This window comes from Aethalodelphis obliquidens, unplaced genomic scaffold (genome assembly GCF_003676395.1).
Source record: "Aethalodelphis obliquidens isolate GAN/ISIS:26980383/991018 unplaced genomic scaffold, ASM367639v1 scaffold2, whole genome shotgun sequence".
Lineage (NCBI taxonomy): Eukaryota > Metazoa > Chordata > Mammalia > Artiodactyla > Delphinidae > Aethalodelphis > Aethalodelphis obliquidens.
Genome location: NW_020837946.1, coordinates 62,235,438 through 62,255,183, shown reverse-complemented (window position 1 = coordinate 62,255,183; position 19,746 = coordinate 62,235,438). Strand labels below are relative to the sequence as shown.

At 35.2% G+C, this 19,746-nt stretch overlaps 1 protein-coding gene and 2 non-coding genes across 8 annotated transcripts in view; all 3 read right to left on the bottom strand.

Annotated features, from left to right (window-relative positions):
• FASTKD1 (FAST kinase domains 1) overlaps nucleotides 1–19,746 on the bottom strand; it is a 33,843-nt gene that overhangs the window by 3,318 nt on the left and 10,779 nt on the right. For 5 of the 6 annotated variants that reach the window (XR_003437666.1, XM_027129019.1, XM_027129030.1 and 2 more), the window contains 8 exons: nucleotides 18,465–18,863; nucleotides 16,304–16,414; nucleotides 15,439–15,570; nucleotides 10,392–10,878; nucleotides 9,078–9,192; nucleotides 3,311–3,439; nucleotides 1,715–1,846; nucleotides 1,236–1,349 (listed from right to left, as the gene is read on the bottom strand). Coding sequence is in view for 5 of the 6 variants with exons in the window: in XM_027129019.1 (XP_026984820.1) it covers nucleotides 1,236–1,349; nucleotides 1,715–1,846; nucleotides 3,311–3,439; nucleotides 9,078–9,192; nucleotides 10,392–10,878; nucleotides 15,439–15,570; nucleotides 16,304–16,414; nucleotides 18,465–18,863 (1,619 nt within the window). In the remaining variant the exon portion in view is untranslated. The remainder of the gene's footprint in view (nucleotides 1–1,235; nucleotides 1,350–1,714; nucleotides 1,847–3,310; nucleotides 3,440–9,077; nucleotides 9,193–10,391; nucleotides 10,879–15,438; nucleotides 15,571–16,303; nucleotides 16,415–18,464; nucleotides 18,864–19,746) is intronic. The other variant, XM_027129045.1, reaches the window with a different exon arrangement.
• TRNAK-UUU (transfer RNA lysine (anticodon UUU)) lies at nucleotides 10,189–10,261 on the bottom strand. The gene has a single exon. It is a non-coding gene; the product is annotated as a tRNA-Lys (tRNA).
• On the bottom strand, nucleotides 12,132–12,234 carry LOC113605347 (small nucleolar RNA U13). The gene has a single exon (XR_003427171.1). It is a non-coding gene; the product is annotated as a small nucleolar RNA U13 (small nucleolar RNA).

Sequence of the window (19,746 nt, the reverse complement as noted above, 5' to 3'; positions counted from 1 at the left end):
ACACATAATTAATATGTAACATAATAATATGTAAGTGTATCAATTACTGTTGTTGTCATATGAAATTACAGCATTGTTTGAAAGATGCACATACCAGCAAAAAACCTTAATAAATCACAGCATAGTCATTCAATGAAATATTATGCAGTCACTAAAAATAATGTATAATTATATTTGTTGGCATAGAAAAATATTCACAACATATAAACAAAGCTACAAACACTATAAAATAAGCCATTTTGGTTTTTAAAAAGTCAGAACTTTTTAAAGTACATATTGCTTGCACACATGAACATGTATTGCTTGTAAAATTAGAAAGAAAACAACAAATGTCATTAAAAATGAAAAAAAAGTCAGAAGGAGAAACATAGACACCAAAAGTAAAGAGTGTTTGTATCATGGGTGATTTTCCTTTTTGTTATCTGTCCTTTCTGGTTTTTCTATAAGCACGTATTACGTATCCTATAAATGAGTGTTTTCTTCCAATCCTTAGTTCTTAATCATACTACTGTATTGTCTTAATTATACCACATCCTTATATACAAATATTACCAATTAAATCTTATTTTTAATGATCTATATATATTTTCACATAAAAATAAGCCTCTTGACAGCATGAGGTACAAATATGAGTTGGCAATACAATGGGCTTGGGATATAATAATCCTAGTTCCCCAACCAGGGATTGAAGCCATACCCCCTTCAGTGGAAGTGCAGAGTCCTAACCACTGGATCACCAGGGAATTTCCTGAAAATTTCCAAGATAACGAAAAAAATTTTTTTAAAGTTTTAAAATTCCAATTGATGAGATGATTCTGTTTAGTTTGGCTTTCTGAAAGTAGCTAATAACGTACCATAGGTTAGCTTAGCTACCATAGGTTAGCTAAGTAGCTAATAACCTACCTCTCACCTCTTATATCCTTTATTTGAAGAAAAAAAAAAAAGAATGTATTTTCATTTCCTTCTGATTGTTGACACACAACTGAACAACCAGGAGAGCACATTCAAAGTCTCATCTTTCAGTTTCAAGTCTCATCTTTCTATATATAGTTGTATCACTAAAAGGGGGTATATATGAATGCCACACATGTATACACCCATACATGAATAAACACATACATATCAGTCCCATTTTGTCTATTAGAAACACACAAAACTAGACATGGTTAGACACTATCTAGCATATAGACCCCACAAAAATGTAGCAAAGCCCATGAGCATCATTAAACACTTACCTATTGTGTAGTAATAAGGTGTAAGAACAGAGGCTTTTACAAAATTGATTCCTCCTAGTACCTCTGCTAACATTTTATAAATCTGCTGTTGTGCTCCATTCATACGGCCAAAATCTTCAGGAAAATAAAAATAATTAGTTCATTTAAAATAATCAGCTTTTGAATGAAAATCATCCCATATCTACAAACTGAAAAATAGATTAATATTTCCAAGAAGAGTTTCCATGTATTGTAATACCACCTGCAATAACACTAAATTCAGCACAAGTTCTTTGGCTCTCTACCAAAAGAGGTTTAGTGTCCTAAATATTAAGAAATACTTACAACACAAATTTCTCTACAAAATGGTTCCATTAAACAAGTTATGGCATTCTTGGGAACTCTGGTGTCATGGTTAGTTTTAACAATAAAAACAGTGTACTACCTAATAATGTACTTTAGAATTAAGCTTTACTTTCTGACCCAAACAAAATTCAAACCTTTTTTATACTGCTGTTGACAGAAGCGGTCATGAAACCATGGAATCTGATATTCAGGACATTCCAAGCAGACTGCTCTATTTAATTCCATAAGACGAAATTGGACCTTCATATTTAGAGATGAACATAAAACTGAAATTAAAAAAATACATTAATAGACTTTGATAGCTTGAACTTAGCAAAGACGATTCATTTTTCACATTCATTTATCCCCATAATGGTTGTAACTTTTATTCTCATATTACAAAATCATTTCATTTGCATACACATGCTTTATATTTTTAAATTATTACATTCAGTGGGATGATTAGGACAAACACCTATGTTTTTCACTAATTATGAATATTAAAACTACATTTTAGGGGCTCCTCTGGTGGCACAGTGGTTAAGAATCCGCCTGCCAATGAAGGGGACATGGGTTCGAGCCCTGGTCCGGGAAGATCCCACATGCCACGGAGCAACTAGGTCCATGCGCCACAACAAATAAGCCTGTGCTCTAGAGCCCACAAACCACAACTACTGAAGCCAGTGCCACAACTACTGAAGCCCGCACGCCTAGAGCCCGTGCTCCGCAACATGAGAAGCCACTGCAATGAGAAGCCCGCGCACCGCCAACGAACAGTAGCCCTGCTCATCGCAACTAGAGAAAGCCGTGCACAACAACGAAGAACCAAAGCAGCCAAAAATAAATAAATAAAATAAATAAAAACAAAAAAACTACATTTTAAAAAATACTACTAAAGAATATTCATTGACCTAATATTCCACATTTAGCAGTCTATCCTAAGGAAACAAAGATGAGGGCAATGACTCACGTATAATAATCATTATTTATAGTAATGAAGAATTGGAAACAACCTACATGCTAACAAATTTTATTACTTCCTTATAATGGCAGATTCTATAGACTAAAAAATCATGATATCAAAAAATATTTAATGTCATGGAAAATTGTTCAAAATATAGTTCAATGACAAAAGCAACAGACAAAAGTGAACATATGTATAATTCAAATTTTGTTTTAAAATATATATAGGTATATAAACATACATATAAGGGCAGGAGACAGAAAAGAAATACTCCAAAACATTAAAAGCGGTAGTTTCACTTGGTGGTAAGATTATGAATAATCTTTTATTTTCTATTTTATACTGTTCTATAATCTAAATTTTCTACAATAATCAGGAAATACTTTTATAAACAGAAAAAAACCCCAGTATTAACATTTAAGTGCTTTAGTATGTAGGTAGAGCTGAAACTTGGATATAAAATACAAGTGATAATTTATTAAAGTAAAAAATATATTACGCTTGCTTGTTGTAAAGCAAAAAGTTTATTGTTTTTTAATAATAATGTTTAACAAGTATATAGCAGTTTTTCTTTGAAAGTGTTTTTATGTATCTTATCACATTATTTTTAACTTTTTTCGCTTATGAAATTTACATACAGGAAAAATGCATAAAATCTATATGTATAGTTTAACACATAATTATAAAGAAAAATCATACATTTATCACCCACGTGAATAAAATACTCCTAAACAATAAAAAAAAAATATATATATATATATACACACACACACACATATATACATACGTTCAAGTTGAGAATCTAATTTGGCTAAGAATCTAATGTTAAAAATTGCCTTCAGTAGATCTTCTGAAAAATATTCACGTGTGGCCAAAGAGTAACCAAGAAACACTAACTTGAGAGGATCCAATATACCTAGAACAAGATTAAAAAAAAATTAAAATGTACAGCTGCTTCACATATACGTAATATATACTTTACTCAGGTAAAACCAGGTTTTAAAAAAATAATACAAACACAACCTTGACAAAATTAATCTATACTGTCACAAGTCCAGATAGTGGTAAAGTGGTTACCTCTGGGTGGGTGAAGAATGGGAATGAGGGCCGGGGAGAAGGGTACTATGCTAATATTCTATTTCTTTATCTGGGTACTGATTCCTTGGCTGATTCAATTTGTATAAATTCACATACTATATATATACTAAGGATATGTACACATTTCTGTGTTATTATTATACTTCCATTAAAAGTCTTTAAAATTGCCTTGAAAAGAGAAAGACTGAAAACAAAGGGTCAGTGGAGTATGTAAAAATAAGTGATCCCAGTCTCTATATACTGATAATATCGCTCAGAATGTGTGCAGAATCTTTCTAAGCACTTTACAAATATTAACTCATTTAAACCTCACTTCAGTGTAAAGTAGGAATGATTATTATCTCCGTTTTATAAACTGAGTGTACTGAAGCACAGAGAAGTTTAATGACTTGCCCCAAGTCACATGGTTAGCAAGTGGAGGGTGAGATTTAACTTGGAGAGTCCAGCTCTGGAGTCTGCACCACGGTCTTGTGCTACTCTCCAGGGCTCTCAGACCCCCAGGCTGGGTACAGATGTATATGAAGCTCAGGTCTCACTCAGTACCTCCTCCCTTACCTGTCAGCCAGCAACACAGTAAGTGACTCAGAGATAAGGCTTGAGGTTATTTACCGGATTTGCTTCATCCAAGAGATATTTTCTTTTTTTTTCTTTTTTTAATTTTTATTGAAGTATAGTTGATTTACAATGTTGTGTTAGTTTCTGGTATACAGCAAAGTGATTCAGTTATACATATACATATATATATTCTCTTTTTCATACTCCTTTCCATTATGATTTATTACAGGACATTGAATATAGTTCCCTGTGGTATACAGTAGGAACTTGTTTATCTACTTTACATATAGTATCAATTGTTTGTATCTGCTAATCCTAAACTCCTAATTTATCCCTCCTCCACCCCCTTTCCCCTTTGGTAACCATAAGTTTGTCTTCTATGTCATGAGTCTGTTTCCATTTAGTCAATAAGTTCGTTTGTGTCATATTTTAGATTCCACATATAAGTGATATCTATCATATGATATTTGTCTTTCTCTCCCAAGAGACATTTCTGATGAGAGGGAAGGGGTCCTCTAAAATGTGCTATTAGCAGCAATGTTCTTACAAAGGACAAAAAAAGATGTTAAATCTTTTCAATGTTTTGCTGAGTTTATTTAATAAAGCAGGATCAAGTCACAAACAAGGTTAATAGCGATGATCTCCACCAGCAAAACTGATCTGTCAAAACTAATGTTTATTCAAAATAAACTATTATTCCATTAGAATTTTGCTTATACAGGTCTCCAAGAATTTTCCAAACATTTTCCCAGTAAGTCTTAAAAAAAAATCAAAGCTGTACTTCTCAAACTCTCATCTCTTATATCCTTTATTTGAAGAAAAAAAAAAAAGAATGTATTTTCATTTCCTTCTGATTGTTGACACACAACTGAACAACCAGGAGAGCACATTCAAAGTCTCATCTTTCAGTTTCAAGTCTCATCTTTCTATATATAGTTGTATCACTAAAAGGGGGTATATATGAATGCCACACATGTATACACCCATACATGAATAAACACATACATATCAGTCCCATTTTGTCTATTAGAGACACACAAAACTAGACATGGTTAGACACTATCTAGCATATAGACCCCACAAAAATGTAGCAAAGCCCATGAGCATCATACTGACATAATTAATATATTTATACTGGTCTCACACAGCCTACCTAGAGGTCTACAAGCCTAGAGAAACAATTCCTGCCCTAATATAGAGCCTAACACCTTATGCTGGACGTGGAAGCTCCCAGGTAAGTATTTGTTGCTTGGATGACAGAATAGGAATTTCTTACTCTCCAGGCAGAGCAAAAAGCTCTGCGGAAGCTGGTCTCTGGCTGTCTCTCCAACCTCTTCTCCTACCAACTCAGTCTCCCACATTCCACTCCTGCCACACTGAATCTGCTGTTCCCGAAAGAAACCAGGCATGTTCTCACCTCAGGGCCTTTTGCACTTGCTTTTCTTTACCCTGGGATTCTCTTCCCCACCTATGGACATGAGTCAACCTCTCTTTTTTTTTTTTTTTTCACATCTTTACCGGAGTATAATTGCTTTACAATGTTGTTAGTTTCTGCTGTACTACAAAGTGAATCAACCATATGTATACAAATATCCCCATATCCCCTCCCTCTTGAGCTTCCCTCCCACCTTCCCTATCCCACCCCTCTAGGTCATCACAAAGCACCAAGCTGATCGTGATGCAGCAGCTTCCCACTAGCTATCTATTTTACATTTGATAGTGTATATATGTCAATGCTGCTCTCTCACTATGTCCTAGCCTCCTCTAACCGCCCCACCCCATGCCCTCAAGTCCTTTCTCTGCACCTGCACCTTTATTCCTGCCCTGCCACTAGGTTCATCAGTACCGCTTTTTTAAATTCCATATATATGAATTAGCGTACGGTATTTGTTTTTCTCTTTCTGACTTACTTCACTCTGTATGACAGACTCTAGGTCCATCCACTTCACTACAGATAACTCAGTTTCGTTCCTTTTTATGGCTGAGTAATATTCCATTGTATATATGTGCCACATCTTCTTTATCCATTCCTCTGTCGATGGACATTTAAGTTGCTTCCATGTCCTGGCTACTGTAAATAGTGCTGCAATGAACACTGTGATAAATGACTCTTTTTGAATTATGATTTTCTCAGGGTATATGCCCAGTAGTGGGATTGCTGGGTCATATGGTAGTTCTATGGTTAGTTTTTCAAGGAACCTCCATAGTGTTCTCCATAGTGGCTATATCAATTTGCACTCCCACCAACAGTGCAGGAGGGTTCCCTTTTCTCCACACCCTCTCTGGCATTTATTGTTTCTAGATTTTTTGATGATGATTGTTTAGATTTTTTTTTTTTTTTTTTTTGGCGGTACGTGGGCCTCTCACTACTGTGGCCTCTCCCGTTGCGGAGCGCAGGCTCTGGACGCGCAGGCTCAGCGACCATGGCTCATGGGCCCAGCCGCTCTGCAGCATGTGGGATCTTCCCAGATCGGGGCACAAACCCATGTCCCCTGCATTGGCAGGCGGACTCTCAACCACTGCGCCACCAGGGAAGCCCTGTTTAGATTTTTTGACACATCATCCTGAATGGTGTCTCACTTCATTCAATCCATGGTCAATGACACCTCCTCGCTCCATCCAGCCCACCTCACTATCCTCCATCGTACACACCTACCCTGCTCTAGTGGTCTTAAATACTTATCACCATTTCACCTTATGTATTTGTTTATTGTCTATGCCAGTTTCACCCCATCAGAAAGTAAAATCAACAATGGTAGAGTCTACCTGTTTTTATTCTCTCCTATATCTCCAGTGACTAAAGACTGCCTGACAATAAGTACTTGGTGAATGTTGACTGAAAAAGCAGTAACTACTGAGCCAGACATTTCACTTCTAAAACACACTATATTGACAAGTGAGACATGTGGGTCTGAGAAGAGAAGCAGCATTAAAACCTTTTTCTTTAAGGCCAAACAGAAAGAAATACAATTCAGGACCAAAATAAAGAATGAAAAGAAAAAAATAATTTCCTGCCTCCGCTACCCTCACGTACTGCTTCTGCTAAGGCCAACAGTAGGAAGGAGTATTTCTACTCCACTTTTTTCTGGCACTGAAACACTATTTAGACTTTTTAAAGAGACACATAATAATCAGCACCAGAGCAGCAACCTTTCTGACAATTAATAAACATCTACATAGGACCTTAAGAAATATTTATTTTCTATTTAAAAAATGAACAAACTTTTAAAATTGACAACAATCAAATGTTATATGTCTCCAGAAATGATACAAATATCAGGTATACAGCACCACATAAAGGCATTTTTTGCTGAAAATGTTTAATCTGAATCTAATCAAGCATCTATAACTAACTTCCAGTTTACTAGGAGCACAGGAGATGGAGGAGCAAGTTAAAAGCAAGCACTCAGACAAATGCAGAATGTGGCACAACCCACAATAAATGGCCAACCTCTATTGCAAAAAATAAACATCAAGAAAAAAAAAGATTAGGAGAAAGTGACATAACAACTCAACGTTGGTTTCTTTAAAAAATTTATCAAAGAAAATTTGGTGACAATTGGGAAATTTTTATTATGGACTGAGTAGGTAGAAGGTGGTACTTGTTCACTTTCTTAAGTGTGGTACTGGTATTGTGCTTACATAGAAGAATGTCCTTATAACCTGAAGTATTTAGGGCTGACACTTCAAGTGGTTCATCATACACACACACACACACACACACCACACACACAGCAAATGTGGCAAAATGTTAATCATTATTCAAAAGCTACATTGTGGGTATACAGTATACAGATGTTTGTTACATTGTTCTTTCAATTTTACTGTGTATTTGAAAACTTAGGGACATCCCTGGTGGAGCAGTGGGTAAGAATCCACCTGACAGTGCAGGGGACACAGGTTCAAGCCCTGGTCCGGGAAGATCCCACATGCTGCGGAGCAACTAAGCCCATGCACCACAACTACTGAGCCTGTGCTCTAGAGCCCGTGAGCCACAACTACTGAGCCCATATGCCACAACTACTGAAGCCTACCAGCCACAACTACTGAGCCCACATGCTGCAACTACTAAAGCCCCCGCACTTAGAGCCCATGCTCCTCAACAAGAGAAGCCACCGCCATGAGAAGCCCGTGCACCACAACTAAGAGTAGCCCCTGCTCGCCACAACTAGAGAAAGCCTGCACGCAGCAACAAAGACCCAACACAGCCAAAAATAAATAAAAAATAAATAAATTTATTTAAAAAAAAAGAAAACTTAGATAACAAAAAATCTTTCTCTTAAGTCAATGCAGAGCAAAAAACAAACAAACAACAAAAAACAAAAACCAGAGAATATTCTAGACCATAAGATACCAAAGAGATAACTTAACGGAATGAGTGAAACTTGATCGAATCCTGGGTCCAAAATAACCACTCTAAATAAGGTACTTTGAGAATGAGAGAGATTTAAAAATGGATTGTGTATTAGGTATTAGGGGACTATTAATATTCTTAGGTGTGATTAACAGGATTGTGGTGATGTAGGAGATCATTATTCTTAGGAGGTGTATGCCTAAGCAATTAGGGGTAAAGAGTCACAGTGCCTACAACTTACTTTGAAATGGCTTAGAAAAAAAACAAGAGAGCAAGAGAAACAAACAGTAAAGCAAATATGGTAAAATGTGAACCACTGAATCTAACCAGTGAGTTTATAGGTGCTACTTGTTCAATTCTTTCACTTTTTAATGTAATTTTGACATTTTTCATAATAAAAAAGTTTAAAAAATGGATCCAAAATATTTTTTGAAGGTATAAAACTCATGGCTATTATCACTATCCTTTAAAAAGGAATATGTATTAGAGTAGCAGCAACAGTATCCTCCAACCTCCTCATCAATGTATTACCAAACAATATACCTACTTAAGTAAGAATTAAGGTGTTGAAGGCAAGTTCCGAAAAATTCATCCCTTTGAGGTGGATCATAGTTCAGGGCGCTGAACGGAAGAATAATAGCAAGGATTGCAAAAGGATGAATCTGTAAAAATAGAACAAAAAAGTTATTGCTTCAACTTCAGTAAAACAAAACAAAATTTAGCCTAATTATTATCTTAAGCAGAAGTCTTTATCTAACATGCCTGTAGTTAAATGAACATGCCCACAGTTAAATGACACATGTATCATTCTGTTTATTGTTTTCTGCCTTGCTATAATTTATTTAATTCCACCACTAATTTCTAGTAACTCTAAATATTAATGCAGGAAAAATAAATCAGATAAGCTACAGATTGATTTTGTTTGGTATAAAATCCTGTTCCAGAATTCCTTAGTCATTAAAATGACAAGAAAATAGTGTCACTAATTTCCATGATATCAGCACATTTTATAGACTCATAATATAATGTAATTAAGGAAGTTTCTTAGTTTATAATAATCATAATTCATTTTTCTTTCTTTCCTTCTTTTTCTTTTTTATTCATTCAGCCAATACTTAATAACTGGCAGGCACTACAGACTTTTATTTTCACTTATTAGAAATAATGTCTTCTAAGTAAAAGCCATATCCTGATCTATATAATAGATTTTGTAAGTGACTGTCTTCTCACATAATCCAAAAAGCAGCATTTTACAAGTTCCAGAAAAAAATGTGTAAGACACACTGACAATTCAAGAATATTGAAGTCAGTGGAGATCTTATAATTTTCTCAGTTTTCACACTTATCTCACTCTTTTGAATAGTTTTTAAATAGTAAAAGTAACTATCACAGGATTATAGAAAACAAGAAAAAGAAAACAAAAATCATTCATCTTCTTTATCCTTATACAACTATCATTTTAAGAATTTCCTTCTAGTCAATGAATTTTGACTGATCTTAACAATATTTGTAATACACCAAAAGATGACAGCTGATCTCCCCAAATCTGCACTGCTGGAGGAAGGGGTTTTAAGGGGAGGAACGACAAATTGCTGAACCAGAAACAAGAGCTTAATTTTTTTTTTTTTGGCCACGCTCCGTGGCTTATGGGATCTTAGTTCCCTGACCAGGGATTGAACCCAGGCCCTCAGCAGTAAAAGTGCAGAGTCCTAACCACTGGACCACCAGGGAATTCCCACTAGAGCTTAATTTTTAAACTTCAAATTCCAATCAAGTTCTCAAAGTACTTATGATAAACATTTATTCTTCTAGAAGTTGACAACTATGTAAAACTAATGTGTAACAAACATTTCAATTTCACCTTTTCATTCTGCTGAAGGACCACTGAGGCTATCCTATCAAGTAGCGAAGTACTGAGGTAGTTAGTTCTAGAAATAAAAGATGCAATCCCTGCAACATTTATGTAATTAATTTCATCCATCAAACGCTGTAAGGTAACAACAGTTTCTTCAAGAAGTGAATCAGCAAACCAGTCTCCTTTTAGAGATTTAACTTCTTCCCATAACAGATTCAAACTGCTGCATTTTTGTAGTCTCTGACGACCGTAGTGATCTAATTTTTGAAGTAGTTTCAACTGTTTCCCAGGAGTATTATTCCGATACATGGGATCAAACTGAATACATCTTAAAACAGATGTGGCAAAACTATTCAGGTCATTTAGGTCACACTGTGGTAAAGCTGCTTCAATTTGAGATATCCTCGCTTCGTCTAAGTGAGGAGAAGGAAGCATCGAAAGAGCACAAACCAGGAGGGAAATCTCACTAGGTATGACACTGACTTTCAAATAACTATAAAGAGGGAAAAATGAAAAGAACAAAATTAATACATCAGCAAAAAAACCAGTACACATATAAATATTAAAATATGAATATATAATTACTATTACAATTAATAGGTGTGATAGGCTTAAAATATAAGTTAATTTAAGAAGGGTTGGATAAATTCAAAGATGACAGCCTCTTAAAGGATTACTAAGGGAAGCCTTAAGATGTTCTAAAGCACTGCCCCAATTTTTTATGCAAAAATAAAACCATAGTCCCTGACAAACAAAACGTCAGTGTCAGAACAATGTCTGCAGTGCTGCAGCTGGAGATGGAACTTGGACTGAATTTCTGATGTGACCTGTCAGGAGCTGGTATGACCTAGAACAGGCAAAGAGTGACCACTCAGTAATAGTGATTCCCTTCTTTCTTCTGCTACATAAGAAGCCCAGCTTTAAAAAAACAAAAACAGGATAACAGCGCATCCAATTGACCCCATTCTCCATTCCTCCTTTCCCAAACCCCTATGGTAAAAGCCCTACCACCAGGACAGCAGTTGTTAAAATACAAATTAAAAACTGGGAGCTTTTAAAGAATCTTTAGGGTTAGAAGTGTTGGAAGAGATAATCAAATATAAATTAAAACAAAACTGAGTTACTTTTAAAAATATTAAGTTAGCATATTAAAATAATGATAATGTTCAATGCTAGCAGGGGTGCATTGATACAGGCTTTCTCATTCACTAACAGTAAACTTAAAAAGTTGGTGCAAACTTTCTGGAAAGTAATTTAGTAGTAGCTTAAGAACTTTAAAAGTAATCATCATTTGACATGATCAATCTCTGTCTAGTAAACTAGCCTAAGAAAATAATCTAAAATGCAGGCAAAAATTTATGTTATGTTATTAATCATATTTTTTATGTGGCTAAAATTTGAAAACAGTCTACATACCCAATGATGGGGAATAGTTAAGAGAATTATGGTACAAATCATATGATGGGTAATATCCAATCGCTAAAAACATTTACAAATAGTTTTAAATGATGTAGGAAAGTGCTGTTAAGGTTAAGTGCAGGGGTTGGAGAAGGAAGAATACAAAGCTGCACGTTCATGACTCTCAACTATGGAAAAAGAAAGCATATAAATATAGATACAGATATAAAATGTAAGTATATACCACAAGGAAATAAACCAAACTGTTGACCATAGATGAAAGGGCTTACAAATGATTTTTATTTTCTTCTTTATACTTTTCTCTGTTTTCAAAATGATTTTTTTTCACATCAGATGGGTCACATGTTGACATCATAACAGGTTTGAGGGAGGCACATCTCACGCAATAGTGTGAACGCCCAATCATCATGCTTATGAAGTACAAAAGGATCTCAAAATTATTTTCATATAATATTTGGTCCATTGCCTGACACAAAGTAGGTACTCAATAAGTACTAAATGACTATTTTATTCTTATAACCACAAAAAGTTAATATACTATTTTATATAAAGAAAAGAAAGTCCCCAAGAGCTACATCTGTTTGCAGAATTGACCAAGGGATAGGAACTCTCAGTATTTGCCAATCTTGTGATACTTGTCTGAAAATAAACCCCCAACAGACACAAACCTGCCAACCTCCATTCATGTTTTTCCTTATGGTGGTTCCTCAACTTCCAAAACTTACATATGCAATTGTGTTTACAATACTACCACAAATCCACCACCAAGGCTAACATTAGAAAATAAAAAAATACCAAGTGTTGGTGAGGATATGGAGTAACAGGAATGCTCACATTTTGCTAGTGCTAATATAAACTGGCACAGTCACTTTAGAAAACTATTTGGAGTTCCCTGGTGGACTAGTGGTTAGGATTGCGGGCTTTCAGTACCGTGGCCCGGGTTCAACCCCTAGTCAGAGAACTGTTAAAAAAAGAAAAGAAAAAAAAAATAGAAAACTGTTTAGCAGGATCTACTGAAGATGAACATATGTATAACCTACAAACCAACAATCATACTCCTTGGTAAATATCCACAGAAATGCACACATATGTTCACTAAAAGATACATGTGAGAATACGTATCATAACAGGAATATTTACAATAGCCAAAAAGTGGAAATAAATACCTGTCAACATTAGAACAGACTAAAAAAAAATTGTTACATTCTTACTAGAGTATACAGCAAAAACATTATGAGGTAAACCTCATAAATAAAATATTAAACAAAAGAAGCCAGGCACTGAACAAAACTAATCTCTGCAGTAAAAGCAGGGATAGTAGCTAACCTGTGGAAGGAGGGGGAAGGAGGAAGGAGTAGGGTAATGTGGAGGGGATACATATATTTTATGTAGATTATATTTCAATATATTTTTTTAAAAAGAACATATTATTCCAGCACATCAACTCCCTGGGTTCCCCAAATGGTTTCAGGAGCTATTTATACAAACGCTTATGTGAACTATTTTAATCAGATTGTGTTCTTTCACACACTCAACACTGAAGAGGGGGAAGGGTTAAAATTTTAAAGAGATATGTTACAGAGATACAGATATGTTACAGAGATATGTAAGGGCTCTCGCTACTCAGAATTACTAAACTTGGACTTCCCTGGTGGTGCAAGTGGTTAAGAATCCTCCTTCCAATGCAGGGGACACGGGTTCAATCCCTGGTCCAGGAACATCCCACATGCCACGGAGCAACTAAGCCCGTGCGCCACAACTACTGAGCCTGTGCTCTAGAGCCCGTGAGCCACAACTACTGAGCCCGCGTGCCACAACTACTGAAGCCCTCGCGCCTAGAGCCTGTGCTCTGCAACAAAAGAAGCCACGGCAATGAGAACCCCCACTCACTGCAACCAGAGAAAGCCCGCGCACATCAACGAAGTTCCAACGCAGTCAAAAATAAATAAATAATAATTTTTTTAAAAAAAACTTCTTAAAAAAAAAAGAATTACTAAACCTCAACACTGTCATATTTGCTTCAAGTTTTTTAATAAAGTAGATAAAAACATTACAGGTAAAGTGAAATCACCTGTGATGCTCCCACTCCTATCTTATTTTTCTGTAAGCATACCTGTAGGCAAACAGTATTTCGTAATTTAATCTTTTAAAAAAGATCATGCTGACCAAATAAGTAATGTTGCTGGGCCAGTTTATATCTAATTTAGAACATAAAATTCTTAATAGAGGCTTTGTGAAAGTTCATGTTAAATATGGAAAGGGTGAAGACACAATAGTCCTGTACTTAATCATCTTGATAAGAAAGTTATTTCTTTAAGAAAACAGTGAATCTTCTTATACCACATCTAACATGCAAAATTCTCATCTGATAAAGTGCTACCTCTTAGTCTTCAGTTCAAATCTCAACCATAGGGCTTCCCTGGTGGCACAGTGGTGAGAGTCTGCCTGCTGATGCAGGGGACATGGGTTCGTGCCCCAGTCCGGGAAGATCCCACATGTCGCGGAGCGGCTGGGCCCGTGAGCCATGGCCGCTGAGCCTGCGCGTTCGGAGCCTGTGCTCCGCAACGGGAGAAGCCACAACAGTGAGAGGCCCGTGTACCGCAAAAAAAAAACCAAAACCAAATCTTAAGCATAATGGGTATCACCTTATTATAGTAAAAATCATTTTCAATTATATGTCACTCTTTCGACTACAGCATAGAGTCCCATGCCTGGTCTTTCAAAAATCACAGTAAGAAAGCAAACTAGTATGGAAAAATGGAGGGGAAAAAGGTTAATCTGCTTTTAATTTCATTCATTATTCTGATCCTTAAAATAAAAATTTTTAATGGAAAACTCCATTTTAGCATAATGCAAAGTCAATGGAAAACTGAATAACTTCTTAGTTGAAATATTAATGCTATATCCATAGAAATGCAGAAATTTTAAAATTATAAAGGGAAAATCTGTATGAAAACTTTTTCACTAACATTACCCCCACATATTTTATTTTTAAAATTTCGAATTTAAAAACTTAATATGCCTTAAAACAGGCAACTAAGCAGACTAAAGGCCCCCAAATGTGAGCACTCCCAAATGGAGTTTTGCCTTCTTCAGCAGCTCCAATCTTTTCATGGTTATTCCATCCCAGCAGGAAAGGAGAATGGCTTGGCTTTGTGTATTCACGACCTAGGGAACTCATCACCCCACTGACCTCATTTCCATTTCAAAATATATCAAGCACAAGCACTGGCAAAATGGGCATGGCGGGGAGATGAGTGTCTTTAACATTTTTAATAACCTACCCATTTCTGCTTTCAAAACTTCGAACAACTCTGGGCTTCCCTCGTGGCGCAGTGGTTGAGAGTCCGCCTGCCGATGCAGGGGACACGGGTTCGTGACCCCGTCCGGGAAGATCTCACATGCCACGGAGTGGCTGGGCCCGTGAGCCATGGCCACTGAGCCTGCGCGTCCGGAGCCTGTGCTCCGCAACGGGACAGGCCACAACAGTGAGAGGCCCGCGTACCGCAAAAAAAAAAAAAAAAAAAAAAAAAAAAAACTTCCAACAACTCTATACATAAAGAAAACAAACAGTGAAATAAAGAAATAAAAAAAACAATAGCGAAAGACTTAAACACATCTATTTTAATCTTACCTAAGCAGCACTTCTCTGAGTTTCACAAAAAGCTCTTTACTTTGAAAATGTAGAAAAATCAATGCTTGAGTTATCCTCAATAACTCTACTGGTTTATAGTTATCCAAATGTTTATACAGAATTGAAGCAATTCTAAAAAGAATGATAAAACATGTATTATAACCAGTTCATTCATGTACTTTTATTAAACTTTTACTGAGGAGCTGTTTCATGCCAGACATGCTCTGTGCTGGAGAAACAGCAATGAATGACACAAGGTTTTCTGTTCTTGAAGAACTGTCTCAAGATGATGACAGAAATGTAAAACTGATTTAATTTTCTTCCTTAAATCCACTGGTCCTCTAACGGAGATGCTTAAAAGCAATGGGAAATGCGAAGAGACAATAAGTTGGAAGAATTAGGGCAAAAGGAATATCTTTTAAAGGAATATATAATATTATGATAATGAAAAGATAAATATACACAAACTGAACCATGTATTTTTGTCTCTTCTTAAATGTCAAGTTAACAAAAAAGGCAATATATGGCAGTATGATTTCAAGGTAACAACTGTAGTGTGAAACAATTCAAGTTCATATAGATGTTAACTGTTCTGCATCCTTTTAAAGTCCGTTCTGCTCTATGCTCTCCATTTTCCTAGATTATATCCTCTGCAGCAAATGAAATGAAATATGCTATAAACTATTTAAAAATCTCTATTCTGAAAAATAAATTATTTAGAAAATAAACAATGACTTAAATGTTAATTCCGTAGTTCTTCAAAACCAAGATTACAGGAAAAAAAACTAAGTTTTTTTCTCAAAAAAAAAATAGTAACTTATGAATGTCAACTAAACTTAACACCATGAATTTCAGAAAAGATTACTTTTTAATCAGACGTGAATTTCTGCTTTCCATCTCTTCCATGGCTCCCATCACTGCCAGGGCTTGCTGGCTAGTCAACTCCTCTGACATCAATAATATGGTTGATTTAAGTCTAGAAGCAAAGAAAAATATTTTTATGTTGAAAAACTGATGATTAGCTTACAAATTTTTTTAAAAAATAAGTTCTTAGGTAAGAAATAGAAAATAATAGAAAGAAAAACTGAATTCAATATATAATTCTAATTTTCTCCCCACATAACTGGGGATAATACAAAATACTATTAAATAAAGAAAAATACATTGTTTTCTTCAAAGTAATTAAGGCCTCATTATAATCCTAAACTATCTCTTAAAAAATACAGATAAAATGTTTTTAAATTAATTGGTTAATTAATAATTCTAACATTGTAAACCTTAGCTAGAGAGCTAAGGAACTTTAGCTAGAGAGCTAAGGAACTAACAATTGATATTCCAACTCTACCCCAATTTTTTAAAACTGAATAAGATCTGACCATGAAGTCAATATACCTGCATATTAACAGAAATCTTATATACTAACTACTTACGATAACATTATAAACTGAAAATTTACAAAGATGGTCCATTTTGAAACCATCCAAAGTAATCCAGTAATAAAAGTATATAAGTGTGTCTTTTAGAATAATTTAGAAGGCAAGCCTAAAAATGAAGTCTAAAGAAAGATACATTTTCTATTCATCCTACATAGTTCCACACCATCCTTTTCACCAACCTTATCAAACATTTCAAACCCAGCTTCTCCCCATAGCTTTTCCCAACCATTTTAGTCCACGTTTTTCTCTCACTTTTCTGTCTGCCCACAGCAGTTACTATCTATATCACTAATTTTAGTAGTTACTCATAAACTATGTTGAAGTGTCATGCTATTTACATATTTCAATTACGTATTTCTGCACTCTCAAGTGGAATAAAAATTCCTTGAAGGCAGGGACTCAATTAAATTCAACTTTTGTACTGCCTTGGCATAAAAGATTTTAACAGTGCATGGTGACAAAAAAAGAGAAAGATTCCAATAAAAATTTTTTAATAATCATCTTGTTTCCATGTTGATAGTCTCTTAAAATGTACCCTTAAATTTCTTCATATAATTCAAAGGACTCTTAAAAATAAAACTCTCCATGAAGTCTTTGCTAACAGAAATGAGGCAGATACCTCTATTACGTAACTCCTGGAACCCCTGCTCAACTGAATCTATGAATCAAACTTATTTGTTTGCTCATATCTAGTAATCATGCATTAATTTAATATTTGCTCATCTTTATAGCCCAAATATTTCTATCTACATCAAATCTGGCAAAATAGACAGAGAGAATGGACTTGAGGACACAGGGAGAGGGAAGGGTAAGCTGGGACGAAGTGAGAGAGTGGCATGGACATGTATACACTTCCAAATGTAAAATAGATAGCTAGTGGGAAGCAGCTGCATAGCACAGGGAGATCAGCTCAGTGCTTTGTGTCCACCTAGAGGGGTGGGATAGGGAGGGGGGGAGAGAGACACAAGAGGAAGGAGATATGGGGATATATGTATATGCATAGTTGATTCACTTTGTTATACAGCAGAAACTAACACACCATTGTAAAGCAATTATACTCCAATAAAGATGTTAAAAAAAAAAATCTGGCAAAACTGGAAATTCTTAAAAGATAGGAATCAGACCAAAATCACTCAAACCTGACAATGGGAACATATACCAATGTGCATAATAAATGCTTTTGATGGTGAATTTGAAGACACCAAAGCATAAAATGGTCCATCGTTAGGACTACTATAATTCTGAATATTCCACACTCTGTACTGGGGGTGGGGGAGTCTTATCTCTCTGTGTAAAGCCAGTCACCTGGCCTAAGAAGGGAGAATAGCACTTAAATGATGTTCTCCCACATCCACTGCTGTGTTGGCCACCAGGGGATTATTGGCCCCCATTCAAAGCAGTAGGAGACTAAGAGTTTGAGATGTAAATTAGAAAAATCAGAGAAAGAATCAAGGAGCAGAGCACAAGAGATAATTCTCCCTTCTACAGTTGAGTGGAGTGACTTTTCTGGCTTCCAGAACTGCAAGATCTAAGCTTGAAGGCTCTATATATTCTCAACAAGAAAAGTAAAGTATTTTTAGCTGAACTTACTGTTTCTCTTCTTCAGGTCCTGCCAAAGGTCCCAATGTTACAAACAATTTTACAAAGCTAGCTGGGTGGTCAAACAGAGGAATCAATTCTGTTAGCCTCTTCTTAGTCATTAAAAGAAATTCAAAACTATGAAACTGTAGAGAGTGGTATAGACTAAGTATTTTACTTATGGAGTCCAAATCAAGGTGGTTCACATTGCTCAAAAACACTTTATTGCACCTTTCCAATAGTGGGTAATAACTATATTTAATATTTCGAAGAAACTGTACTATTCTTCTTGCAATGTTGACCTGGGAAGAATCTATGGTGTCAAAAAGTTGCTCTGCTTTGTTCACTAGTTGCTCTTGAAAACGCTGTGATATTAAAGAAGATATGCTGACCATTAAAACAGACAAGCACCTGGAAAAGGAAGAAGATGCAAAGATTTTTACATTATCTAAGAAAAATGAACAATTCTAAGACTAAATGCTTAGAAACGGAAAGGAACTGATAAAAATATTATAGGTTTTATACAACAAAATTTTTCTTTTAAATACTAATGGGACTTGAACTCTGATCTCCCACTAATCAAACCCCTTTAGGCAAAAAAGAATTGAAATAATTTTTTTTTAGTGTGTATAATATCTCGTTCTATAGATAAATGCTTTGAAGGAAAATATTTTAGTGAAATTTACTCAGAAATCACTGTGGGCCAACAGCCCATTGAATGCAACATGGAAAGTCTCATTCTATATTTTTGGAAGTAGACTTCGCTTTGTTCCTCTCTCTGTGTATCTGTAATTTACCAGTAAAAATCTTGGCAAAATATTTCTCACTAATGATTTCATATTTTTTAATGTTTCAGGCTACATTAATATTAATATATAACAGTAGGACAATATTGAATGTGAATATTTCTTCCCTCAATAAACACTCTTAAGAAACATAAATCAATCTTCTAAGCACTGTGGAAAACACCAAAATTACAAAGGTGAGGTCTCTGCTTTCAAAAGACAGTTCTTACATGATACAAAAATCAAGAAACTCTAAATATAAGAATATACCTAATAATGAATAAAGAATGCAAAATGTAAGATATATAACAAACATGTGGGGATAATAATTATAAAACAATCTACAAAAAAGACATGAATATCTCAACCATTAGGATAGGGGGCCTGTTTGCATTTTTTTGTTTCAAAATTTCTTCAATTCTTTCAATAAAACAAATTATTTTTTAAAAACCCAGTTATACAATACTTTGGCTTCTCTAATCAGAATGTTTAATGTTAGTACCAATTAA